The 27,079-nt window shown below is 42.1% G+C and overlaps 1 protein-coding gene across 3 annotated transcripts in view; it reads left to right on the top strand.

The window, feature by feature from the left end:
* The window catches only part of LOC135217351 (WASH complex subunit 4-like), a 953,363-nt gene that overhangs the window by 661,216 nt on the left and 265,068 nt on the right, over positions 1 to 27,079 (top strand). For all 3 annotated transcript variants that reach the window (XM_064253202.1, XM_064253195.1, XM_064253186.1), the window contains 2 exons: positions 11 to 176; positions 9,840 to 9,994. In XM_064253202.1, the coding sequence (XP_064109272.1) occupies positions 11 to 176; positions 9,840 to 9,994 (321 nt within the window). The remainder of the gene's footprint in view (positions 1 to 10; positions 177 to 9,839; positions 9,995 to 27,079) is intronic.

Here is a 27,079-nt window from a genome sequence, read left to right as displayed (position 1 = left end):
TTATTTTCAGGTTCTAGACAGGCTTTGTCAGGCAGTAGAAACAGAGCTGAGACTCAGCACTCACACCCACCTTCAACTTGATAATCGGAACCCTTATCACAAACCTCTGAAAGATATATCTCCAGTTCTGCACATGCAACCAATTACTCTTCTTTCATGTGTCATTTCTGTAAAAGGTGAGTGGAACTTTCACTGTGTTATTTTAAACATATACTTGTAGGAACTTTCAGAGTTGTTTCATTGTAAAAAGGCTAATGGCTAGAATTTTGAGGTAAATGTATGGTGTTTTTGTGAATCTTGAAACAGTACTGTATAAGTATTGAGGCCAATATAATTCTTGCAATCAGGGAATCAGTTTGTATAATGAACCTTGCATGTTTGTGTTATGCACTCAAAACTTTGGTGATGTATCAGTCATATCAAATGTGTATTACATTCAACTAATTAACTGAAATCGGTAATCTTGAATTATTGACTGTACGTATTTTTGGGCTCAAGCCGTGTCACCGGTGAAATGTCTCGTTAGCCATTTCTAATATATAAAACTAATGCTAAATATACTAGAGAATAAACCAAAGGGACTGACTGAGGTTACTACCCTCAGGCGAGCACTTTTGTAAAATAAAAATGTCGTGTATAAACCAGGGGCGAGTAATACAGCCACGTTTCCTTCAACCCCACAGAAAGATCCTCGTCAACAATCCCCAACATAAGAGGTGCCGTTATACAGGCCGCCTCCCCGCAACCAACACCCTCCTCCCGAGCGCCATCTACAACATCTTAAGTTAGCACAGCGACCTTGTAGCACGAGATTTTTATATCTGTGTAATATTTTAAGTTTGTGTCGCTTTATTGTGATTCAACGATGGCAGCTTCCGTCCCATCTAAGTTGAGTACTCAGAACATGCTTTGATTTACATTTTAGGTGGTAGATCGCCGTTTTTAAGACTTTTAAGCTCGTTTTTACTGGCGCTTCACGTTGCGTTATCGCGGGCTTCGTCCGCATGGCGGCCGTTGTTTACTCTTTGGCGATATTTCTACCTAATTTTGTAAATTTATGATCTTTATGCGCCTGGTTTTCTGGGGAGTGTCTTCCTTGGTAGTGTTTTTTGTGATATCGAAACCTTATGGCTAGGATCGAGTTTTATTCGTTCCGTTATTTTTCGATACTTTTATATATATATATATATTATATATATATATATATATATATATATATATATATTATATTATATATATATTATTATATATATATTATATATAATGCTAATTTATACGTAAGGAAGATACTCTTTGATTTCCAAGGTTAGGGAGTTCTAGTACTCCTTTATTTAGCATTTATTCAAGCCTTTTTTCATTTAGTTAGAGCTTTTTCGCAAGGTAAATTCACCTTTTACCTTTTGTTGTTAGGCCTAGCACCTAGGTTAGGTTGCTCTCTGAACCCCGCGTGGTGGCATATCTGTGCTGTTTTTAAGCGTAGGCTATGTGTTGGATATATAGCTCTTGTTTCTGGGATTTCGATCCCAGGCGGTTCAAAATTTAATCGTATTAGGGCCATATGGGTTCTAATTAGAGTAACCTAGCGTAGGTTATTTAGGCTAGCCTAGCCTAGTAGGCTACTTCTTGTTCGCCGTCTTTCTTTCAGTCTGTCCTCTTTTGACTTTCCATCAACGGTCGGTTAGCTGTTGGGAAACAGCGCCTGATCTTTAATTATAACCTAATAGGCTTGCTTTTAGGCTAGATCCTGCGGCCGTTTGATGGAGTAGGTTTCATATTAGTTCATAGAACTGGTTACCTACTAGTCATCTTTAGAGAGAGAGACAGTTAGAAGGGAGGCGGATGAGAAGTGGGGAACGTTTGCAGTGTTAACTTTTGGGTCTCGAGTTGAGTTGGTTGTCTTCATAGAATATCGTTTCTTTATCTCCGACCGCCGGACTCCGGGGGGGCGGAGTGAGAAACTATTATTTTTCTATTTACATCTTTCCTCCCCTCTCCGTTCTATTTAGACGTGAAGGATTACAAGATTGATGTTTTTGACAACCAGTTCCTCACGGTTCGACTCATTTTGTTTTAATTTCAAACATGACTTCCTCATTCCTTCGTATCCCGGTAGTTCCGAGATGCCAGCAGGGAGGGGTAGGTCTTCTCCCCACAATGATTTATGTTATTATAGTATACATAGATCAAATTTGACGTTAATTTCCTACTGATGTTCAAGTCGTGGTAGGTCCGGAGTTCTGGACCCGGATACGTTTGAATTTCATAGGGAATTGGTTGATTTACGTATACGATTGTCTGATAATTCATTCGGGATCGTGGTAGGTCTAGTATCTAGGCCCGGATACCTTCCTGACGGATTGGCATCTCTAACATTCATTTATTTTTAGCTCTAACTGTAGTAATTTTATCCGGTCGGTGGTAGGTCTATCAATATAGGCCCGGATACCGTTAGGATAATGAAATTTATATTGTTTAGCATGTTTTATAATTATTTCATTTTGTTTTATACCGTTTTTCTAGACGTTGGCAGGTCCTGAAAAACGGACCCGGATATCGTCCGGAAATAACGGTTGTTCATTTATTGTGTTTATCTTTTACCCATGTCCTCTTTGTTAAGAAATTCTGTAGTCCGGCGATGCTGGATTACTATTTTAGTCGAGGCACACTGGGGTTTCAAGAGATATTGTATGTGTTTTTCCGAGTTTCCTTTCCTCCTGACTATTTTTGTTAGCATCTCATTCCGGCGACGCCGGATTTTGAGTTGAGGGAGGGTGAGGATTCTCAAGAAAAATGTAAATTTGTATCATCCAAAATTTTCCGGGGGGTACCCCTGGAAAATTACTGTTATAGTTTAACACGATGATTGGTTGATACTCATATTTTAATATCTCTTACAGATGTTACAGTGTGCTGAAGTGGGCTGTTCCGCTATGCTCCAACAGCCGTGCGGACATGTAGAGTGTCGCACTCACTCGGCATGTGCAGTCCAAGTTTTGGAAGAGACGGTCTGGCATTATGAGAGATGCCAGGTCTGCTATGATCTCTACGCACAGATCACTGATGACTCGGTAAGTAGACATATCTTTCTTACTGTTCTCTGTTTTATAAGATGAATGGTTTTCTATACATCTGAAGTATTTTTACCTGCGTCTGATCAAGGATTCTCTTCCAGGCCCCTAAAGAGGTGAAAGATACGGCACTCGCCACCTTGAAGGTTTGGGTAGGTGGCTTTGGAAGAAATGTAGGGAAAGCTAGGCCCTATATTCTTTCCCGGGATGCGGCTTCCGTCATCTACCCTAATTCGAAGACTTCGGCTGTGGCGGAGGAAGTTGCGGCGCCATATCTTCAAGATATAAACGAAGAATACCAGAGTTTGGAACCTTTAGAGGGACCCGAGGCAGAGGTAGTAGCGGAAGTCGGTGGCTTGCACTTATCGTCTGAGCCGATGCAGACGGAGCAGGTAGGTGAGGCAGTAGCTAGTCCTTCTCCTTCAATCTCCTCCTCTGACTTCCCTCCTTTTCCTTCTCTTACTCCTTCTCCAGTCGCTTCTCGTGTCCCCTCTCGTACTCCGCCAGGGTTCGAGGGTTTTGGGAATGTTGATACAATTAAGGCAGCGTCTGTTCGGCCTAAGGTGAAGACCGTGAAGAGTAAACAGCTGCCTGCAAAAGTGAAGTCCGGCACCTCGGCCCCTTCTGCTGCGGACTCCAACTCTAAGAGTAGATCTAGCCGAAGCGGCAGCAAGGACAAGTCCTCACGTAGGACTAAGGAGAAGCTTGCTACTCCTTCTCCTGCTCCTTCACCGGCTTCTACCCCGATAGCTGCGGCTATCCTTAGTCCGGCGCCAATTCCGTCACCGACTTTCCCGTCTACATCAGGGGAAGTGCCGGTTAACTTAGAGGTTCTGACTTCCCTTCTAATACAGAAAGTTAGTCAAGAAGTTTCCTCTCTAGTAGCTAGGGATATGGCAGCTCTTTCAGGCAAACTGGAATCGCACATGTCTCGTACGGACCAGTCAGTGTCAGAGCTGTCTGGGATAGTGAGCCAACATCAGTTGATGATGGCTCAGACAGGTGGAAACCCACAGCTTTTGTCGATCCTGCCTAATGCAGCCAATCTACCTCCCTTTGAAGCAGGCAATCTGTGGCGTTTAGCTTTTGGAGCTGTTTTGCGTGATGGGAAGCTCACTATCGAAGGGTGCGGGACACGCCCGTTAGAAGATTTTGAGTTTCACTCGACAGATTTGCAATCTCCTTTCTTAGGCTATGCAAGGTTGACCAAGGAAGCTCTTGACCAAGGAAGCGGCTCAGTCAGCTTGGCTTAGGACTATGAAGGAGATGGAGTGTGTCAACACTAAGATCACTCCATTTAAAGGGAAATACACCACCTTCATTATCCCAAAGGATCACCCGCTGCCTTGCACCACGAAGATCGCCGAGCTGACCCTGAAAGCTGCGGAAGAAGACAAGCCTCTTCCACAATTGAAGGAGACAGACTTGACGTCTTTGTTGGTGCCCGAAGATCCTACATACTGGCATCAAACTCCGGAAACGTTCCAGAAAAGGAAGTTCGAAACAGATTGTGCTTCAACACAATTTAATGAGAGACTCCTTAAACTACCTGAGCATCTCGTTAAGGCCGAGTTTGAAGCAAGGTGTAGGCTGAGTCGTTCCCTTCACTCAGTCACTTCTGCGGAGATGATTGCTTCCACCTATCCGACCGCTCCGGAGTTTCAGGTCCTTACCAAGTCGTTGTTAGGCACCTTTCAACACGACTTGTTTGATTTCGCTGTGGCTCGAAGAGCCTGCCGGAAGTTTGTCCTAAGACCAGCAACGATCAGACATGAGCCTAATAAGCTCATTAGATCTTCAATATGGGGACCTTTCCTCTTTCCGGAGGATTTAGTAGCTCAGGTTACTCAAGAGGCAGTGAGAGCCAATCAAACACTTGCAACCAGATGGGCTCTTAAGTTCAAGCGTCCAGCAGATCCTTCCCCGGCAGGCACTCAGAAGGCCAAGAAGCCAAAGAGGTTTCAACAGAGAAGGTTTCAAAGATCTCCAGCGGTGAACCAACCTTCCACTTCCATGCCTCCGCCGCAACAATCATACATGTGGGTACAGACACCAGCACCACAGTCTAATCAACCCTTACTTCCATCACCGGCCTACAACCAGACTTATGAGGCACATACTTCCTTTCAGAGGTATGCTCCTAGAGGAACTAGAGGACGTGGTACCTCCAGACGGGTCGGCGGAGGAGGGGGAAGGCTCGCAAGAGCCAGACCCTACAGAGGAGGTAGAGGTTCAAGACCAGCTGCCAACCAATGAGACAGCCAAGGTAGGTGGGAGATTAGCTTCTCTTCCAAGCACAGGTGGACATTCAACACCTGGGCACACAGTGTCATATCAAAAGGTCTGGGATGGAGGTGGAAGAAGGGACCACCTCCCCCATACAAGTTTTTTCAAGACCGGACACCAGATCTAGTAGCTTTCATTCAGGAACTACTCCAGAAAAGGGCAATAAAAAGAGTCAGGAACATCAAATTTCAAGGCAGACTATTTTCAGTCCCCAAGAAGGGCACAGACAAGAGGAGGGTGATTCTAGATCTTTCACGGCTCAATTCCAGTATAGTATGCGACAAATTTCGCATGCTAACCGTGACCCAAGTGAGAACCTTACTTCCCCGTGGAGCCATCACCACCTCTATAGATCTTACCGATGCTTATTATCATGTGCCCATAGCAAGGAACTTGTCCCCTTACCTAGGATTCAGGTTAGGAAGAGAAGCTTACTCCTTCCGAGTCATGCCATTCGGCCTCAATATTGCTCCCAGGATTTTCACCAAGTTGGCGGACGTGGTAGTCCAAGAACTTCGGAGTCAGGGAATTCTATTGGCTGCATACCTGGACGATTGGATAATTTGGGCTTCCAACAAAGAGCAATGTCTGGAATCAACCCACAAAGTCATGAGATTCTAGACCATTTAGGTTTTCAGATAAATCTTCAAAAGTCAAGACTTGTCCCCAGCTCCAAGTTCCAATGGTTGGGACTACAGTGGGACCGCCAGACACACAGGTTTTCAGTTCCTTGGGAGAAGTGCAATGAGATTGCGAAAGCCACAAGGCAGTTTATAAGAAACAAACTAGCATCGAGACAGGCCCAGGAAAGGATTCTAGGCTCCTTACAGTTTGTAGCAGTGACCCAACCGGTACTGAAAGCCAGACTAAAAGACTTCAACAGAATTTGGAGAAGTTGAGCCAATATAGGCTTAAGAGACAAGCTATCAAGAATTCCCCAGCTCTTACGCAAGAGTCTAAAACCTTGGTCTACAGCCAAGAGTTTAGCAAAGACAGTACCACTTCAGTATCCTCAACCGGATCTGGTGGTTCATACAGACGCATCCCAAAGCGGATGGGGAGGCCATTCCCCTACTCAAAAGTTTCAGGGAAAATGGTCCAAGACCTTCCAAAGATTCCATATAAATGTGTTAGAAGCTATGGCAGTTTTCCTTACTCTCAAAAGGATGAATCCAAAGAAAGGAATACATATCAGGTTAGTCCTCGACAGTGCAGTAATTGTTCACTGCATCAACAGAAGGGGCTCCAAGTCCAAGTTGGCAATCATGTGATGATTGCGATCTTCTCTCGAGCACAGAAACTTCGCTGGCACCTATCAGCCACACATCTAGCAGGAGCCAGGAACGTAGTGGCAGATGCTCTGTCAAGGACATCCCCATTGGAGTCGGAATGGACACTAGACGCACAGTCGTTTCAATGGGTGTCCAAGCAGGTCCCGGGTCTTCAAGTGGACCTTTTTGCCACGGAGTCAAATCATCATCTTTGATGCTATGTGGCTCCCAACCTGGACTCTCTGGCCTTTGCCACAGACGCATTGTCTCTGGATTGGAATCTTTGGAAGAAAATTTATTTATTTCCACCGGTCAATCTCCTGATGGAAGTCCTTCACAAGCTCAGGACATATCGAGGGAAAGTAGCCTTGATAGCCCCCTGGTGGCCGAAGAGCAACTGGTTCCCTCTAATACTGGAATTGAAGCTCCGTCCCAGACGGATCCCCAATCCAATACTGTCACAAATAGTACAAACCAAGAAAATATACGCTTCCTCAAACAGTCTACAAGCCCTAACTTTATTGGAGTTTATGAAGATGGCAGCTCTTCATGATTCTGGTATTGATCCGGAAAATATTACTTTCCTGGAATCTGATAAGAGATTCTACTCTTAGACAGTATGACTCTGCTCTTAAGAGGTTGGTTAAATTTGTGAAAGAAAAGGAAGTGCAGGTTATGACAACCAATCTAGCAATTTCATTTTTTAAAGAATTGTTTGATCAAGGCTTAGCTCCTGGTACTATTACGACTATGAAATCTGCCCTTAAAAAGATTTTCCTGGTAGGGTTTGGGATAGATTTAACTAGTTCCTATTTCTCCTCTATCCCTAGAGCTTGCGCAAGGCTGAGACCTATACATAGGCCTCAGTCTGTTTCCTGGTCTCTAAATGAAGTTTTGAGCCTGGCTTCCAGTATTGATAATGAATCCTGTCAGTATTTAACCCTACTTAGGAAAACTATTTTTTATTAAGTTTAGCCTCAGGAGCAAGAATTTCTGAACTGTCGGCCTTGTCTAGAGATCCAGGCCATATAGATTTCCAACCTAATGGTAATGTTTTACTTTCACCAGACAAAACCTTCTTAGCCAAAAATGAAAGTCCACAAGATAGATGGACTCCTTGGTCAATAGTTCCTCTTCCTCAAGACGCTTCTCTCTGTCCAGTTCAATCTCTCAACTTATTTAGATAGAACGTCATTTAAGTCCTCAGGTCCCTTATTCATGAGAGAGGAGAACAATTACTATGAGAGGTATCAAACAACAAATTCTTTACTTTATTAAACAGGCAGATCCTGACTCATTTCCCCTGGTTCATGATGTCCGGGCAATTGCTACCTCTATTAACTATTTTCAGCATATGAATTTTGAAGATCTGAAAAAGTACACTGGGTGGAAATCTTCGACAGTTTTTCAAAACACCACTACCTTAAATCTCTTAATGCACTTAAGTTCCCTGCCCGTGGCTGCAGGAAGTATTGTAGTTCCTGAAACTCTTAACTTCCTCTTTCTATGACACCACCTTTTTTATTTCCCACTTGCCTGCCTCACCTAGTTGTTCAACCCTGCTTTCCTCTCCCTCGGGCCTTCAACAGGCACGGGTGGGGCGGATTGTATTAGCTTGTTTAAAATTAAGAATTTCCTTTTGTACCAAGTACTGCTGTATTTGTTATAATTTTGTTTTTATCCTTTAGACTTTACAGGTGAACTCCTGTAGCTGTACATAAATTCGTTTATTGAATTCTCTCATTTTGTTAAAGCTTTGAGAAAGGTCTTTTGTTAACAATACAATTTTTTTTGTGTATTGGGGTTTATATATATTAAAATTCCTTTTTATATTTAATTTGTTTAGTTCTCCTTTCTTGTTACAGTATTTTCTTTATTTTCAGCTTGCCCCATTTCTCTGGTACAATTTCACCGGTGACACGGCTTGAGCCCAAAAAAGGGATTTTGACAGAGGAAAAATCTATTTTTGGGTGAGGAGCCGTGTCGCCCGGTGAACCCACCCTTCAGTAATATCTTGATTCTCCACCCGGGGTGGTGGTACAAGCTGGGGTTGCTAACTCTAGATGTTGTAGATGGCGCTCGGGGAGGAGGGTGTTGGTTGCGGGGAGGCGGCCTGTATAACGGCACCTCTTATGTTGGGGATTGTTGACGAGGATCTTTCTGTGGGGTTGAAGGAAACGTGGCTGTATTACTCGCCCCTGGTTTATACACAACATTTTTATTTTACAAAAGTGCTCGCCTGAGGGTAGTAACCTCAGTCAGTCCCTTTGGTTTATTCTCTAGTATATTTAGCATTAGTTTTATATATTAGAAATGGCTAACGAGACATTTCACCGGGCGACACGGCTCCTCACCCAAAAATAGATTTTTCCTCCGTCAAAATCCCTTTAATTATTATACATGCTGTAAGATTGTATTTGTCTGAGTATTGCCCTTCATTTATTACATCAGTCTTCAATGATGATATCAAATATCAGTAATTAATTGATATGTATAAAGTTGGATAAATAACACTCGATCTGCCCTATTCTCCTTTGACCTGGATAAATAACCAAATTTGTTACTTGATATTACACATTTTTGGTGATGTTTTCCCATGATTTGTCTTCGAAGAGTTACCTTTTCATGGTCTTGGGTAGTGTGTAATTATATATATATATATATATATATATATATATATATATATATATATATATATATATATATATATATATATATATATATATATATATATATATATTTTAGGGTAAGATTGCCCCCCCCCCCCCCCCCCCACCATTGACTTGGATTTTTGATTTTACTTGCCAGGGTTCTAAAGGGTGCATTACATCCTACTTAAATATACTTACTTCCTCTACTGTCATTTTCATATAATAAAGTGCATGGTGTGCTGGAATAAATGATCAAATGCCAGATGTGGGCTAATGTAATTGATGGGTTTGTATGAACAAATTTTATTTGTTACAAGAAAAATTGCATTTTGTTTTCAGACATTTAAGAGTAGTACTGTGTTTATTGTATGTGTATGACAAAGTACTGTAATTGCAGTTAAATATATATAAAAGCCTTCAGAAGATTAGTGTATCACTCATTGAACTAATAATTTTTCCTCAGCTAGGATTTCTAATTTATTGATATGACAAGTTAATAAATTTTTCTATTTTTCTACTTTTTTGCTTAATCATACCTTGCACTACTATTTTTTTTATCTCAGATTATGTTGAGCAGTACTTGGAGAGGACTTTCTATGCCTTGACCGTTGTGGCTCCTCATGATTGGAGAACATACGAAGAGATGCGAAATCTGGCTGCCTCCAAGTATAACTTGTTTACTGTTCCCTCTCATTTACCTTCACACACACTTGAACAGGTATTTTTGAGTTACTGTATCTGTGTAGTTTAAATGAAATAAAATATTTATTTGAGTATTTGATGAAAGGCAGTCAGTATTTTCATGGTTTAGGTCTGTGCTGATTTTTGTTTATGAATAGGTGGGACAGGAAACTGACAACATTTAATAAAGAGGTGCATTGCATAAAGATAGATGAGTTACAGTCAGACTAATAAAGTCAGTCAAAATTGTTTTCTGTTGACATATTTCTGCTTCTCAAAGGTAGCCCATAGATTGTGGATACCCTTTCCTTCAGCCTATTATAATCCTTTCTGGTATTTTTGGTTTGCTTTTCCACATAAACTGGCATCTAGAGTTAAATGTCTTTTTTTTCTAAATAAATTATTATCTTGTATGAAGATATGAAAGTGAATATGAAATTCTGTTAATGTATTAAACATCTCCAGCTAACTCTCTCTCTCTCTCTCTCTCTCTCTCTCTCTCTCTCTCTCTCTCTCTCTCTCTCTCTCTCTCTCTCTCATCTTGTAAAGAACTTGGTTGATAATTCTCACCAAATGAGAAAAGCACTATCATATTGTCGTAATCTATTCATATGCTCTTGCTAGAAAAATGTTGATTACAGTATTGCCCTCAGTTACAAGTGGATATGTTTCTAAAATTAAACCTTTTAAAGAATCACAAGGAAGTCTTGAATTGCCTTATTTGCATAATGAGGAAAGCATGTTTGATATTGATAATTCCACTCCCCATACCCCCTTTCAACTAAGCACTGTTGAAGGATTTTAATGGTGCATACAGTGCCATAATTTGATTATGCCTCTTTAACAACTAGAGACATTTCTTTGATAAATGTATTTGAAATAGCGCCTTAGATCAAAATGCTGTAGGTCAGTGTTGACATTACTGGGAAACCCTGTATATTATATTATATTATATATATATATATATATATATATATATATCTATATATATCATATAAATATATATCTATATATATATATGTATCATATATTATATATATATGTATATATATATATATATATATATATATATAAATATATATACTATATATATATATATATATATATATATATATATATATATATAGATATATATATATATATATAAATAAGGGATTTTGACGAAGGAAAAATCTATTTCTGGGTGATTGGCTCGTGTCGCCCTATGAAAGGATCCTTAAATTCATTCTTTCTAGGTAAAATTAATCTAAAATTACCAGAGAAAAACAAATTAAGAAAATGTCAGTAAAACTGCTCGCTCACTCTTAAAAAGAAGTGTCGGTATGGTAATAGGGGCGAGTGGGAATCACTACCACGAGACAATCACCAATTAGAACTTCCATCAGAATCCCCTTAAGAGAGAGCTGATACCAACGGGCGATGCAGCCGCTACTACTACTACTAGAGGACGCCACGGACAGCAGCGCCCCTAGCGGACATCCTTAATCTAAAAACATCTTGTCCTGCATGGGGGGGGAAAACAATAAAGGGTGGGTTTCATAGGGCGACACGAGCCAATCACCCAGAAATAGATTTTTCCTTCGTCAAAATCCCTTTTCTGGGCTCAGCTCGTGTCGGCCTATGAAAGAGTACCAGAGAAACAGACAAGATGGGAAAAAAGGACAAATGAAAAGCAGTTGTAAAATGATGGATATAATATAGTAAATCAATTACAGCATACAAACTAAGTACTTAAAACTAACTTATACTAAACAGTAAAATAACAGAACGTTAGTAATCTTAAAAGTACTTAAAAATAGTAATCACAGTAAATTACAATGATGCAGTGTAATATAAGCAAAAGGGATTTTACTTGAAAATATTTACAAAATATACAAACACATTGTTTCCTACCCTATCATAAAATAAGGGTAGGTACACTGAAGTACACCATCAGTACAAGTGTGGATGTCCCTAGCAAAAAAATAAGGGACAATCCACTATAATGATTCAGCGGCTAAGGCAGGATATCCGAGTAGCATGGCGATAGGGTGAGGCATGTTGGATGAGGTAGGTAGAAAGGAGACCTGGATCTATACTACGACTACTATACAGTATCAGGGGAAACAATGTTTCCCGCTGCTACTGCTGAAAATTTTAAAGATTCCAAGGACTTAAGATAATGACGTTTAAAGACTGTCGGGGATTTCCATCCAGTATACTTTTTAAGATCCTCAAAGTTCATATGTTGAAAGTAATTAATTGAGGTGGCTACTCCCCTGATATCATGTGCTTTTGGGAATGAATCAGGATTGGCTTGTTTAATGAAGTAAAGGGATTTGTTGCCTAATACCTTTTACTGACAAAGTACCACCTTTTTCTCTCATGAAGAGAGCACCTGAGGATCTTGATGAAGTACGAGATAGAAGGCTCTAAGAGTTGATACTGGGCAGAGAGAAGGATCCTGGGGAAGTGGGATAACTTTCCAAGGTGCCCACCTTGCAAGAGGATCCTCATTTTTGGCTAAAAAGCTACGATCCGGAGCCAGTAGAACTTCTCCTGATGGGAGGAATTCCACATGACCCGCATCCCTGGATAGAGCCGACAGTTCTGAAATTCTAGCTCCTGAAGCTAGGCTTAATAAGAATAATGTCTTTCTCAGGAGCATTATGAATGTACAAGACGAGTTGTCAGTATCTGAAGCTAGTTTGAGGACATCATTTAAGAACCATGAAACTGCAGTAGGCCTTTGAGAAGGTCTAAGTCTAGCACAGGCTTTAGGGATAGATGTGAAATAAGATTCAGTCAGATCTATCTGAAAACCTACTTGAAAGATCTTCTTCAAAGCCGATTTATGAGTGGTAATAGTGCTAGCTGCTAAACCTTTTTTCAAAACAACGGATCTGAAAAAGGATATAGCTAGATTAACTGTCATGGTTGTAGGTGTTCGATTCTTTCAAGAAAGATGCTAATTTTTTAACAGCTGAGTCATATTGTCTAATGGTTGACTCTCTCTTATCTGATTCTAGGAAGAGAATATTCTGTGGATCAATATTAGCATCTTTATTAGCCGCAAACTTCATGAAGTCCATAAAGTTAGGGTCTGGAGAATTCTGAGGAAGCGAACACAGTCCTCATTTGTACTGATTGTGATAGCTTGGGATTGGGATCCGTTGAGGTCGGAGGCCCAATTCCAGAAGAAGAGGATACCAGTTGCTCTTGGGCCAGTCCGGTGCAATCAGAGCTACTATCCCTTTGAAAGACCTTAGTTTGCTTAGGACTTTCAAGAGAAGATTCACTGGAGGAAAAACATAAATTTTCCTCCACTGATTCCAATCCAACGACAGGGCGTCCGTGGCATAAGCCAGAGGGTCCAGGGGGGGGGGGGGGGGGGGGGGGGTTTGGGGGCCACATAGCAAGGGAGCTTGTGGTTCGCTTGTGAGGCGAAGAGATCCACTTGGAGACCTGGGACTCAGGCTTATCCACTGGAATGACCCCGTCGTCTAGAGACCATTCTGATTCCAGAGGAACTGACCGTGACAGAGCGTCTGCTATCACATTTCTTACCCCTGCCAGGTGAGTGGCAGACAGATGCCATTTGTGTCTGTTTGCTAGGGCAAAGATGGCTATCATGACATGATTCACATGCTTGGATTTGGACCCTCCTCTGTTGATGCAATGAACTACCACTGCACTGTCCAAAACTAGCCTTAGATGAGACTTCTTCGGGGAAGCAGTCTCTTCAGGTAAGAAATACTGCCATTGCTTCCAGAACGTTTATGTGAAGCTGGCGAAATTGAACTGACCAAGTCCCCCTGAACCTGTTTGAACTGAGAGTATCCCCCCCACCCGGACGGGAGGCATCCGTGTGAATGGTTAACACTGGAAGGGATATTGAAGGGGTACCTGCTTGGCTAAGTTCTTTACTTTTGACCATGGACGGAGTTGATTGCGAAGGATCTGTGGGATTACTGACAACTTGTCTCGAGATTTGGTGTTTGCTCTCGATCGCCAAATTCGATTTATATCTTTTAGCCTTGCTTTCAGGAGGATATCTGTTACCGAAGCAAACTGAAGGGACCCTAGGATTCTCTCCTGGTTTCTCCTTGATGTTTGTTTGCATTTGAGAAATTGCCTGACTGATTTTGCTATTTCCTTCCGTTTGGCCACTGCAATTGACAGATTGTGGGAAGACAAATCCCATTGGATTCCCAGCCACTGAAAACGAGACTCCGGGGTAAGTCTGGATTTCGTTTTGTTTTATCTGGAACCCCAGATGTTCCAGAAAGTGAACTACCTTTTTGGTGGCTTCGAGACATTCCTCGACGGTTGGTGCCCAGATCAACCAATCGTCGAGGTATGCTGCAACCATGATTCCCTGAGTTCTCAATTGCTGTACAACCACTTCCGCTATTTTCGTGAATACCCTGGGGGCTACGTTCAGACCGAAGGGCATCACTTTGAATGAGAATGTCTGATTTCCTAGCCTGAATCCTAGGAATGGGCGGTAAGTGCCTGGCTATAGGGATATGATAGTATGCGTCTGTAAGATCGATGGAGCATGTGACGGCTCCACGCGGAAGTAAGGTCCTTACTTGCGAGAGGGTAAGCATCTTGAACTTGTCGCAACGAATGAAAGAGTTTAGCTTTGACAAGTCTAAGATTACCCTTCTTTTTGTTGAGCCTTTCTTTGGCACGCTGAATAAGCGACCTTGAAATTTTAGATGCTTGACTCTCGCAATAGCTCCTTTCTGAAGGAGTTCCTCCGCGTAATCTGTCAATTCCTGTGATGGTACTTGGTGGAATGATTTGATTGGAGGCGGATCTTTGATCCAACTCCAACCCAATCCTTTGGACACTATGCTCTGTGCCCAATTGCTGAACCCCCACCTGTGGCGGAAGAGGAACAGCCTCCCTCCTACCTGGGGAGCCTCATTGTTGATGGGCGGGTTGTTACCACCACGCCTCCTCTGAACTGCCTGCTCCTTGTCGCCCTCCTGCGCCACGCTGGCGAAAGTAACCTCTCGCCCTACTCTCGGTTTGTTTGTAGCCTTGAGCCTCAAATGTAGGGTTGAAGGCCGGCGAGATTGCGTAGGAGGTCGACGGCTGTGATTGAGGAGACAACAGGAGGATGGGCTGGTTCTGTTTCGAACTAGCAGGTTGTCCCTGTTGGGTAACCGGGACGGCCTGCACAAATTGCTGCTGTTGCTGGTGTTTCTGATACTGCTGAACCTCTTACCAGCCTTCTTTGGTTTCTTACCAGCAGTGGGGACGGATTCTTGTTTCCTCTTTGACGAAATACCCCACCTAGCTCTAAGGCTCTGGTTGAGCTAGCAGCCTCGTGGTGCACTTCATTAACAGCGACTCTGGGAAGAGATCGCTCCCCACCCCCATGCTAGAAGCCAAGAGTCTATTAGGCTCGTGCCTAATGTCACTCCTGCAGAACGTGTTTTCGGCAATTCCTCCTAGCTTGGAAGAAGTCGAAAGCATCTGTTAGGACCGTCTGAAACTGAGATTTTGCCAAGATCTTAAACAGCGGTTCCGTCGCATAAGAGAGAGCAGCCATTTCTGTTTATTACAAGGGAATTGGGACCTGGGACCTGCCAAACCTGGTTCGCGCGTCAAACTCTGCCTGAATTAGGGAATCAGGCAGCCTTGGCAGCTTCTCGCCGAACTGGTCCATGGCGCAGTCCGGTTTGAGCTTACCAAGCGTGAACGTAGCTGGCAAGTTCTCCCACAATTCTCCGAAAGCCGGGAGCGGAGAAGTAGACTCCGCCTCCCTCAACTGTGGCATGGGCTCATCCTTGAGGACTGCCTGAAGGGTCTTCTCTACTATTTTCGTGGCGAACGAAAGAGAAGCCTCCTCTCCGTCGCGAAAATAGTAAAAGGACTCTTATAGGCCTGGAGCTTAGTGTTCGTGCACTCCCAGTCCTCAAGGCAGTGAACCCATTCCCGCTGGGCATGATCCCTACTGATAGGACAGACTCTCTAGAGATCTTGTCTTCCCTAGTCAGAGCCGTTACAGTCAGCCTAGCATAACCGATGAAAGGCTGCGTCAGACCCGGAGGGTAAAACTCGAAGTCCTCAATCCTCCGAGTTCCACACTCCGGGATAGAGATCATCCCATCCTTAAAAGGAGCGTAGGCAGCTACTCTCCATGGATTCTCCATGGAGAAAGCTGGCAGAGAGTCGTATGGCGGGAGTTGGAGAATGCCAGTGCTTGGCACTGGGGAGACTGGAAGAGGGACCTGAGAGAGCCCGGCTACTCGGTCCTCATTCTCTCTAACCCTGTTAGAGAGGTCTTGTATAGACTGGCCTGATTGAGACAGAGTGCTCGACAATTGTGCGAACATCTGCTCGAATCTCGTCCCCAGGGCGGAGACTTGCGAGCCAACCAACTCGCCCACCTGTTGCATTACCACTGCTGAGAAAGCAGTGGGATCAAAGGTGCTAGGCCCTGCTCCTCCCACCGCGTTGCCGGTAGTGGAAGCGGTGGAGGCAGGAGAAGGCACTGGCTCGGCGGGAGCGCGAGCCTTCTCCTTAGAAGCCTTGCTTCTAGAGCTCTTCGAGTGAGAAGAACTCGGCTTGGCTTTCACCGCGTCGGCGTAGGAAGTCGAAGACTTCCTAGCCGAAGAAGACGAAGACGACTTCCTAGAAGTTGTCTTAGCTAGAGTCTTCGGTTCTCTCTGTCCCTTCACCTTTGGGGGTTACAGAAGAGACGAGAGCGGGAGAGCGGGTAGGGATCTCAGATCCCACAAAGCCTTGGAAAGAAGCGTTCGAAGAAGGGACAGGAGAAGATCCAAGAGCACCCAAGGAAAGACCTTGGGCGCCCGACACACCTACCAATCAACCAACAAATCCTCTACCCCTACCGCCATGGGCTCGATGTTTTAGGTCCAGGCAGCGACGTCCGGGACCGGACTCCTGGGAAGCTACGACCCCAAAGGATTGCTGGAGATCTTGCTGGATGGAGGCTATCAGAGGGGCTGCGGACAAGGGGTCAACATACCCAGTTGACTTGCCCGCAGGGAAGGATCTGGAACGGTCCATCTTCTTGTCCAGGAATGTACGGCTGGCCTTTGGCGGCGTTCTTCCCGAAGCCGCCCACCCACGCTTTCAGGGTGGCGAGGGCGACCTCCCTCACACCATAGCCTGAAGAAAGGGCGAGATGAGCTTCTAATGGCGGAACGGGGTTAACAAACTTATGACTAAGAGTTGTTAGTAAATGATAAGGAAGCCTATAATGGACTTACCCCATCTCCCAGCTGACCGACTAGGTCGTAGCAGATGGCGGTCAGGCTTCTGGGCTGCCAGACGATCATCTCGTTATATGACGTGGCACAAGGGGCGTGAGACCTGCACTCATCGTGGCGCAGGGGTCGTACAACGTCGCGTTGCACGCTGGGACCTGACAGTTGGTAGCCTGATAAGTGGAAAGATACATGAGTATCAGGAAAAAACCACTTACAGTTCTAACAGATGCTCCGCTGGGGTGGGCCTCGATAAAGTTAGATTAAACCAGAGCCCCCGCCATAATACGTGTGGTAACCAGGTTGGTTGGGTGTCCTAGGCTATAGCTCCGCTGATGGCGGGGACACAAAAGGAAACCAACCAGGAGTGGTGGTAAATGGAAACCACGACGGAAAATGGCGGGGATGGTAGATATAATAATAAAATAAACAATTAAATAATTCATTGTAAAATTAGGGTATATCCTTAAAATAACAATAATAACAAACCTTTCTCCACCCGTCTACTAGAAGAGTGCACGGGTAAGAAGCAAGCTCTCTCCGGTAGCGGGGGAGAGATGTAAGGATATAGTAGGCAAGCAACCGACCACTAGTAGTCCCCACCCCGCCCGCTGGCGGAGCCAGTAATCTATAACCAAAGGTGCCCCGGCTGCGACGGAAGGCTCCTTTCGTTATAGCGAGGGAAGGTGGCTGAGCAACTGGGGAGGGGGGAGGAAGGTCTCGGCGTAACACGGCGGGAGAGAGAGAGGGGGGGGATGGCCTACTCCTCCCCGCCTCACCGACTACCCGCTCGGAGACCCGGTACCTTATGAGTGGTCGCCCTATACCCCCCGCTGGGAGGAACCCCTGGCCACCTTAGAGAGGGAGAGAGAAGGCGATTGAGGTTGTCATGACAACCAAGGGGTCCCCCAGCCCCTCCCTATACCAGAAAGGGAGGGCAGGGGCAGGGTAAGGTGCGATGGAACACGTGACCGCAAGTGGCCTAGGCCGCGAGCAACACAACCGTGAGAGGGCCACGTGAACCAGGCTGTACCAATACAAGGAACATGCACCTAGGCTAGCCTAACACCCTAAATATAATATATATATACATCGAAAAGATGGAAAAGACACTTTTAGTAAAAGAGAAAGAAGCCCAGGAGGAGGCAGACTGTTCCAAGAAACAGAAGCCTACTCGGAGCCAGCGATAGCCGATGAAGAGCAAGAGCCGGGATGCTGGGCCGGAATAATAATAATAGCCCTAAATACCAAACTAAGAGAGATGGTAGGAGGGCTAAACTAGCTAAAACTCGATGTAAAAGACAATGAACGCAACATAGTAAGCCCATAAGTATAAGAAGTCCCAGTATGGAGGACCGGGAATTCTTAACGAGGCAGCATGGCGCCGCCACGAGACAACCGGGAAACCGTATATGACCTATTTAGGAGGACAATACTGGTACCCGGAAGATAAAAATGTGGTAAAACATTACTTATGAGTTACTTAACTTAGCCGTTGCAATAGCAGAGCGTTCCATGTTGAAGAATAAGATAAATCCCGAAATTAGCACAGCACAGAAAATAATGCGTCTTGACGCTAGCGCTAAAAATTAAGGATGTCCGCTAGGGGCGCTGCTGTCCGTGGCGTCCTCATAGTAGTAGTATTGCGGCTGCATCGCCCGTTGGTATCAGCTCTCTCTTAAGGGGATTCTGATGGGAAGTTCTAATTGGTGATTGTCTCGTGGTAGTGATTCCCACTCGCCCCTATTACCATACCGACACTTCTTTTTAAGAGTGAGCGAGTCAGTTTTACTGACATTTTCTTAATTTTGTTTTTCTCTGGTAATTTTAGATTAATTTTACCTAGAAAGAATGATATTAAGGATCCTTTCATAGGCCGACACGAGCTGAGCCCAGAAATATGCATATGTATATGATCTGGCACAAGAAATATGACACCAAAAAGGCAAAATAATCAATATTTGAAGGTTTATTTTGATGAAAAATGCAATGAGAATGCAGTTTACATAGTTTTCGATGCACCCAAAGGATTAAAAGTAAGGTTTTCTTAGGATTCTCTTACAATGTTCCGGCTTACAACGACTTTTGGCTTACAACACGTCTCAAGAACGGAACCCCCGTCATAACCCGGGGACTGCCTGATATATATATACTATAGTATATATATATATATATATATATATATAATATATATATATTATATATATACACAGGCGGTCCCCGGGTTACGATGGGTCCGGCTTACGACGTTCCGAGGTTACGACTCTTTTTCTTAAATATTCATTGAAAAATCCGCCCTGAGTTACAACGCTTGTTCCGAGGTTACGACGCTGACGCTTCCGACGCTCCGAGTTTACGACTCTTTTAAAAAACACATACTATTATAAGATAAGAATCCTTTATAGTTTAGCACATTTTCTCTCTCTCTCTCTCTTTGTATTTTCCAACGAAAATAATCACTATAATTCTCTCTCTCTCTCTCTCTCTCTCTCTTCTCTCTCTCTCTCTCTCTCTATACTACAAAGATGTATGTTTTTTAGTATGATATCAAATGATTTACCATTTTCAAATATTAATATTAATTTATACAGCAATAATATCAATTCATTAAAGAAAATACCATAGTGAATTAGTAAGATTTTAGCTTATATTTAAAAAATTATGAAAGAATGAAGGAAATCCCAGTCTTCTTGAAGTAACTTCCAGTAACCTTTTTTGAGATCCAGGTACTAAAACTGTCAGCTATATATTAAGTTCTGTGACAGCCAGGAGGGGGAATAGCTGGGGGAGAGCTGCAGTGTTTGCAATCACATGGTCCTGACATTTCCACCCCCCCCCCCCCTTCCCCCCCTCTCTCTCTCTCTCTCTCTCTCTCTCTCTCTCTCTCTCTCTCTCTCTCTCTCATTTACTGAGACTCGAGATTTTTTATGTACTTGTACTATTTGTTTTTTAATACTTTCAAAATAATGATAATATAATAATAATAATAATATAATAATAATAATAATAATAACTGTAATTACAAAATTCATATGTGATAGTATTTTAAAGAAATACAATACGTACTAATCTATCCATGTCACTTTTAATTAAGGTTAACTCTCTCAATCTCTCTCTCTCTCTACTCTCTCTCTCTCTCTCTCTCTCTCTCTCTCTCTCTCTCTTGCCACACAAGATAATAATGTGTCATACATAGTTGGTAACTCCCTCCCTCTCTTTCGCTGGAAGCGTTATAAACAGAGAGAGATAAACACACTCTCTCTCTCTCTCTCTCTCTCTCTCTTTTACCGAGATGAAAGAATTTTTATGGTACTAGTTATGTAAAATGTTTATTGATAATTTCAGTTATTTCTTCTTCGTTCCCAGCGTTGTTTCCCTTTTTAATTTTTATGGTGGGTCCGCCGTTTCGGATGAGCCGTTTCCATCTATTTCTATCTTGTGCCTTCTCTGCCCTGTCAATTCCCTTCTCATGTAAGTCTCCTCTCACCACAGTCCTTCCATCTCTTTCTTGGTCTCCCTCTTTTTCTTCTTCCTTGCACCTCCACCCCCATAGTATGTCTCCCAGCGTGGTCCTCATCTCTCCTCAACAGGTGTCCATACCATCTCAGCCTCCCCTCCTGCACTTTCTTTGATACTTCCACCACCATTAGTTGACCCCTTACCCCTGTAGTCATTTCTGATCCTATCCACTCTTGTTACCCCCAGACATCCACCTAAGCATTCTCATTTCTGCCACATCCATCTTCTTCTGCTCTGCTTTTCTCATGCTTGCTGTTTCCGTACGATACAGCATTGCTGTTTCTTACCTCCATCTTGTGAAATTTCCTTTTACCCCTAAAGCGGCACTCTTTTGTCACAAAGAACTCCCGAGGCCGCTCTCCCAGTTGTTCCAGCCTGCCTGTACCCGATTGTTTTACTTCTTCTTCCATACTTCCTCCAGTGTTAACAAAAGATCCCAAATACTTAAACTTATCAACTCTCCTTATTTGCTCTCCACCAAGCTGAATACTTTCTCTATCATCCCCCTCAGTGGTGGTACACATATATTCTGTCTTGGATTACTTTATTCTCATTCCTCGTCCTCCAGTATTGTCTCCATCTTTCCAATTCACTTCCAGATCTCCCTGCTCTCTGCACACAGAACAATATCATCCGCATACAATATGTTCCATGGTACTGTCTCCCTTACTTCCTCTATTATAAACATCCATCACTATGTTAAAGATAAATGGGCTCAGAGCCGACCCCTGGTGTAATCCTACTCTCACCTCAAAACCTTCTGTCTCCCCAACACTGCTCCTCACTCTGGTAAATACATTCCGGTACATCTCTTGTATCAATCGCACATACTTCTCTGGCACCATCTTCTCCCTCAGGCTCCTCCATAACCTCTTGTCTCGGGACTCGGTCATAAAGCCTTTTTCAAGGTCAATGAATACCATATGTAGGGTCCCTTTTGTCTTTTCCCGAATTTCTCCATTATTTGCCTCAGACAAAAATATACCATCTGTTGTTCCCCTTCCCTTCATAAATCCCATCTGCTCTTTACCTATTTGTACTTCTTCTCTCAGTCTAGCATCTATCATCCTTTCCAGTATCTTCAAAGTGTGGGAAACTCAATTTAATGGCCCTATAATTACCACACTCTTGGACATCGCCTTTCCCTTTAAAAATTGGGATCAATATCGCCCACGCCACTCATTTTGGTATCTTTTCCTGTTCAAGGATCTTTATCATAAGATCGTACAGTATATCCACTCCTTCATCTCCTAATGCTTTCCATGCCTCCACCGGGATCATGTCTGGTCCGGTTGCCTTCCCATTTTCTTCAACTTTTTCTTTCAGTGCATTTAGTAACCTCTTGCCTAGAAAACCTCATTACCATGCCAATGGTTCACTTGCCCATCCTCTCTTATTAGTCTATTATTTTCTTCATTTAACAACTGTTCGAAATATTCTTTCCATCTCTTCACAATGTCTTTCCTTTCTAAGCACTACACCCTCTTGATCCTTTATTTGTTTGATATGTGTTATATCTTTGGTGCTCTTATTTCTAGCCTTTGATAGCTTGATCATCTCTTTAATCCTTCCTTTGTCCCCAGCTCATTATACACATCATCATACGACTTTGCTTTAGCTTGGGCTACCACCTTTTTCACCACCTTGTTTTTCTCTCTGTACCTATTTCTGTCTTCCACTGACTGTGACCTCTTCCCATCTTTTTCTTTGCCCCCTTCTTATCTTTTACTACTTTCTCAATGTCTTCATCCCACCACCAACTCTCCTTTTCTTCCCATAAGTGATTACCAAGATGTCCTCTCCTAGCAGCTCCTTTCCCATGCGTTCTTATTACTGCTGGATTTTCGTGCCCACCATTCTTGAACATCTTCCATCCCTATATCAATATCCTCCAAACCCTCCTCTTAAATCTCTCTTCTTATCCCCTTCCTTCTGTAATTCGTACCATTTAATTTTTCTTATCCCTTTAGCTTTGGTTTTTTCTTTCCCTTTTCAACTTTAGGTCCATACATAGCAGCCTGTGGGGGGTTGGGGGGCTACATGGTCGCCTGGAATAACTTTGCAGTTTCTTGACCTCCACCGGATTTATCCTTTTATACAAGAAATAGTCTATCTGGGTGAATCTTCCCCCACTCCTATGTTATTAGGTGTTCCCTTTTCTTCTTCAAAGATGTGTTTTACTATTGCCATGTCGAATGACAACAGCAAAGTCCACTACACTCTCTCCTTCTGGGTTCTCTCCCCATTCCATGGCCCCCATGCACCCGCCCAATCGCCTCATTTTCACTTCCGACATGGCCATTCAAATCTGCCCCAACTATCACCCTCTCATTCTCTTCCAGTTCTTGCATTATTCCATCCATGTCTCTCCAGAAATTTCCCTTCTCTTCTTCTGTGCAACCAACTTGTGGTGCATTTGCGCTTATAATATTCAGAATCTCTCCTCCATAACATATCTTCAATCTGATGATACGGTCATTCTTTCTTTCTCCCAACTCTTTAGCTTTATTTCCTTTCCACCGCGTTTCTTGCACACACACAACATCTACTTTCTTTTCTCTCATCAAGTCAGCCAATTCTCTACCTCTCCCAGTCATGGACCCAACATTTAGCTGACATACTCTGAACCCAATGTGAGCTCGCTTCTTTAGCTGCACCCGCTCCTGATGCAGTAGCCCTCGCCTTACCACAGAGTTAGGGCGATGTCTCTGTGCGTCGTTTACAGAGTATGCCCTAGCATTACCTCTTTCCATATTTCGGCTCATTCCATTTTTTGGTTTTGGCACAGATTTTTACAGCCGGATGCCCTTCCTGACACCAACCCTCCCTATTTATCCGGGCTTGGGACCAGCACCCATAAGGACTTGGTTGCCCCCCCTTTCCATTTCACTTGTAAGGATAATTCCTCTCTCTTACTGAGATGAAAAAGAAAATTTTTTATGGTAATGCATGCCTTGTTTTTTATTATTTTATTTTCCAAATAATAATAAGTAATAATAATCGAAGGTAGTAATAATACGATACTAATTTCAAAAGAAAATTCTTCCCTTTGTCTTTTTCTGTATCAATTTCTCCACCTCAACTCGAGTGACTCTCAAGCTTAACAATGCCATACAATGGTCAACGAATTTAATGGTTTTATGTAATCTCTCTCTCTCTCTCTCTCTCTCTCTCTCTCTCTCTCTCTCTCTCTCTCTCTCTCTCTCTCTCTCTCTCTCTCTTACTGAGATGTGATCATTTTCATGGACGTGTATGTAATAAGTTTATCATTAATATTTTCCAATAATAATACTATAAGTACAAAATTCATATCTCAGTATTTTAAATACAATAATCATTCCATTTCTCTCTCTTAAATACTGTAAGGACAACTCTCTCTCTCTTCTCTCTCTCTCTCTCTCGTCTCTCTCTCTCTCTCTCTCTCTCACAAGATACTTGTCATACATTTGGTGTTTCTATTTCTTCCCTTCCTTTTATCTCTCTCGCTCTCAGCAAAAGAATTGATAGACAGACAAACATAATTGCACAGTCCTCTCTTTCTCTCTTCTCTGGAGAAATATATGTATTTATGGGAGGGGGAAAAAGTTGCCTACAGACGTTCATTTCAATCTATTGAAACCTAAGGAGTTATTTTTCTCTCTCTCTCTCTCTCTTGTATTTTAATGAAAATATACAGTAATTTGTGAATACACAGTGTTGCACATGAAAAAAGTAAATTAGTGATAATTTTAGAGATACGGCCCTAAGAAAAATTGCAAATTAGTAGTAAATTTTTTTCCCTGTAGACATGTTTTCAAGAACGTCGTTCTGGCTTACTAACGAGTTTTCGGGTTACGGCGGGTGTCTTAAGACGAACCCTCGTCCCGTAACCCGGGGACCGCCTGTATATATACATATATATATATATATATATATATATATATATATATATATATATATATATATATATATATATATATATATATATATATATATATATTATTATATATATATATATATACATATACACACACACAGACACAGACTTACGTCCACAACTTACTGCTAGGATCTGTTCCAGTGCCTTGCTGTAAGTTGATTTCTGCCTCAAGTTGGTCTTTTGCCCTTAACAGTCCTCACAGCACTGTAACTTGAGTTATGGCACCGTGTTGTTAATAGTGCTGAAAAGGCACTGTAAGATCAAATTGCTTTAAGTCAGTGGCGCCGTAAGTCGAGGACGCACTTTATATATATATATATATATGTATATATATATATATATATATATATATATATATATATATATATATATATATAAGCAGTGGTACCTCGAGATACGAAATTTAATCCGTTTCCGAGACGGCCTTCGTATTATGAGTTTTTCGTAGCTTCTTGGAACACATTTTACATGTAAAATGGCTAATCCGTTCCAAGCCCTCCAAAAACACCCCAGTAAATTATATTTCCAGGCCTAAAACACATGTTCTATGGTTACGACGGAAGAAATATGTCTCCAAAAAGGCAAAATACTGTACATACTTGAGTAATATTCAACTGCATGTAATGTTCAACCCCATTTTTACTGCATATATTAGGACTTTAGCATATATCCCTTAGCAATAAGCCTAGCCTATGTTAGCGGTTGCTACTGTAGCCTAGTCTATGATTCTGACATCTAAACCTAAGAGCTAAAAGCTTAGAATATGCCAATAAAATGTATAAATAATCAGTATGTACTCATTTCTAAATAATTATTAATTAATCATTAACTATAATACACAAACAAAGAAAAACAAACCTTCCAATCGATTGTTTACATTCTTACGAGTATCGAACGAGAGCCAAGCAATCATTTTTCCTAGCACACAGTAAGCCATAAATTGTCATTAGCTAATATCTCTCTTCAACTAATGAAACCACCAAACAGTATAATAACCATTCATTTCTATTCTTTATTCTATCTTTACCTAATGGAGATACCGAGTTACTGACAGCTGTAATGAATCATACGTAATACGTAACATAATAATAAAACAGAAGAAGAATTCTAAAAAATACCTATTTGTTGGCAGACTGATTTATTTTATATTTTCTGATATCTAATTCACAATTTTTTTATTAAATGTATTGCATGTACTCATTTCAAATAATTATTAAGTAACCATTAACTATAATAAACAAACAAACAAAAAAAAGCTTCCAAACGTCTGTTTACATCCAGCACTTACTAGTATCGAACGATCGACAAGCAATCACTTTTACACAGTAAGCCATAAATTTTCATTATCTCTCTTCAACTACTGAAACTACCAAACAATATAATAACCATTCATTTCTATTCTTTATTCTATCTTTACCTAATGTTTTTTTTTATTAAATGTATTGCATGAATAAGTTTTTCAATTTACAGCAACATTTTACCAATAGAATACTTAAAGCACAGGGGTAGATGCTGACCAATAGGAGAGCAGGACCTTATGGGGTGACTAGCATCAGGAACCAATGGGAGAGCGGGAGAATGGTGGCGAGTTTACTCAGTTGGCGGCGCGGGAGTTTTAAAATTGTTCTCGGTGGTCCGGGCAAATCTCGGGACTTTACAGCAACAACCTTTCGTATCTTGAAAACTTTTCGTATGTAGAGCAGTAAAATTTTTCGCATTGGCTTTCGTATCTCGAGTTTTTCGTAATTTGAGCCTTTCGTATCTCGAGGTACTACTGTATTAGTGACTCCGTCGTATTTACAAATGAGCCACAGAGTTGTACTTTTGGTTTGCATTAGCAAACTTCAGTTGGTATTTCTCACTCCATCTCAGTTATGTCTCTGTTGAACTGTTGAAGATATTCTCTTAACTTGATATTTAATTCTTACTTCCATCGTGGGTAGAGGGTAAGTAGTGGAAACACAAAGTATCCAAAATATACTATATCTCCAGATTACATCTTGGTAATAATGCAGAGAGGTTTCTGAATAGATTTTTGAACTAAGAGGAGTTGAGGAAGTCTGATACAATACGTTTACAAATCATAGGCAGGCAAACCTAATCAAAGATACAGTCATATGAACTAACATATTTAATGAGGTTAAGACACGTACACCCTCTCGTTCTTGTGAGAGCCAAAATGGTTCCCAGGGAAGGTATTGTTGATGTGTTGATGTTCTACATACATTCTGCTGATTTAGGTTCTCACACTCTTGGATTTCGGACAGTCTTTCCTGCATGACCTCCTTGGCCTCTGGCCTGACTCATGTTTACATGTATTACTTCTAAAGAATGTTCACACATTCTTATTTATAATATAAGTTATTACATAATTGCCCGGCCATGAACAACATCAAATATAAAAGAACAGTCAGGTTGGAAAGATTGCCTTACCACATGATTTGTGCGAGTGTGA

The sequence above is a fragment of the Macrobrachium nipponense genome, chromosome 19 (genome assembly GCF_015104395.2).
Source record: "Macrobrachium nipponense isolate FS-2020 chromosome 19, ASM1510439v2, whole genome shotgun sequence".
NCBI lineage: Eukaryota > Metazoa > Arthropoda > Malacostraca > Decapoda > Palaemonidae > Macrobrachium > Macrobrachium nipponense.
The sequence above is the reverse complement of the archived record's forward strand: the minus strand, read 5'-3'. Positions and strand labels throughout refer to the sequence as shown.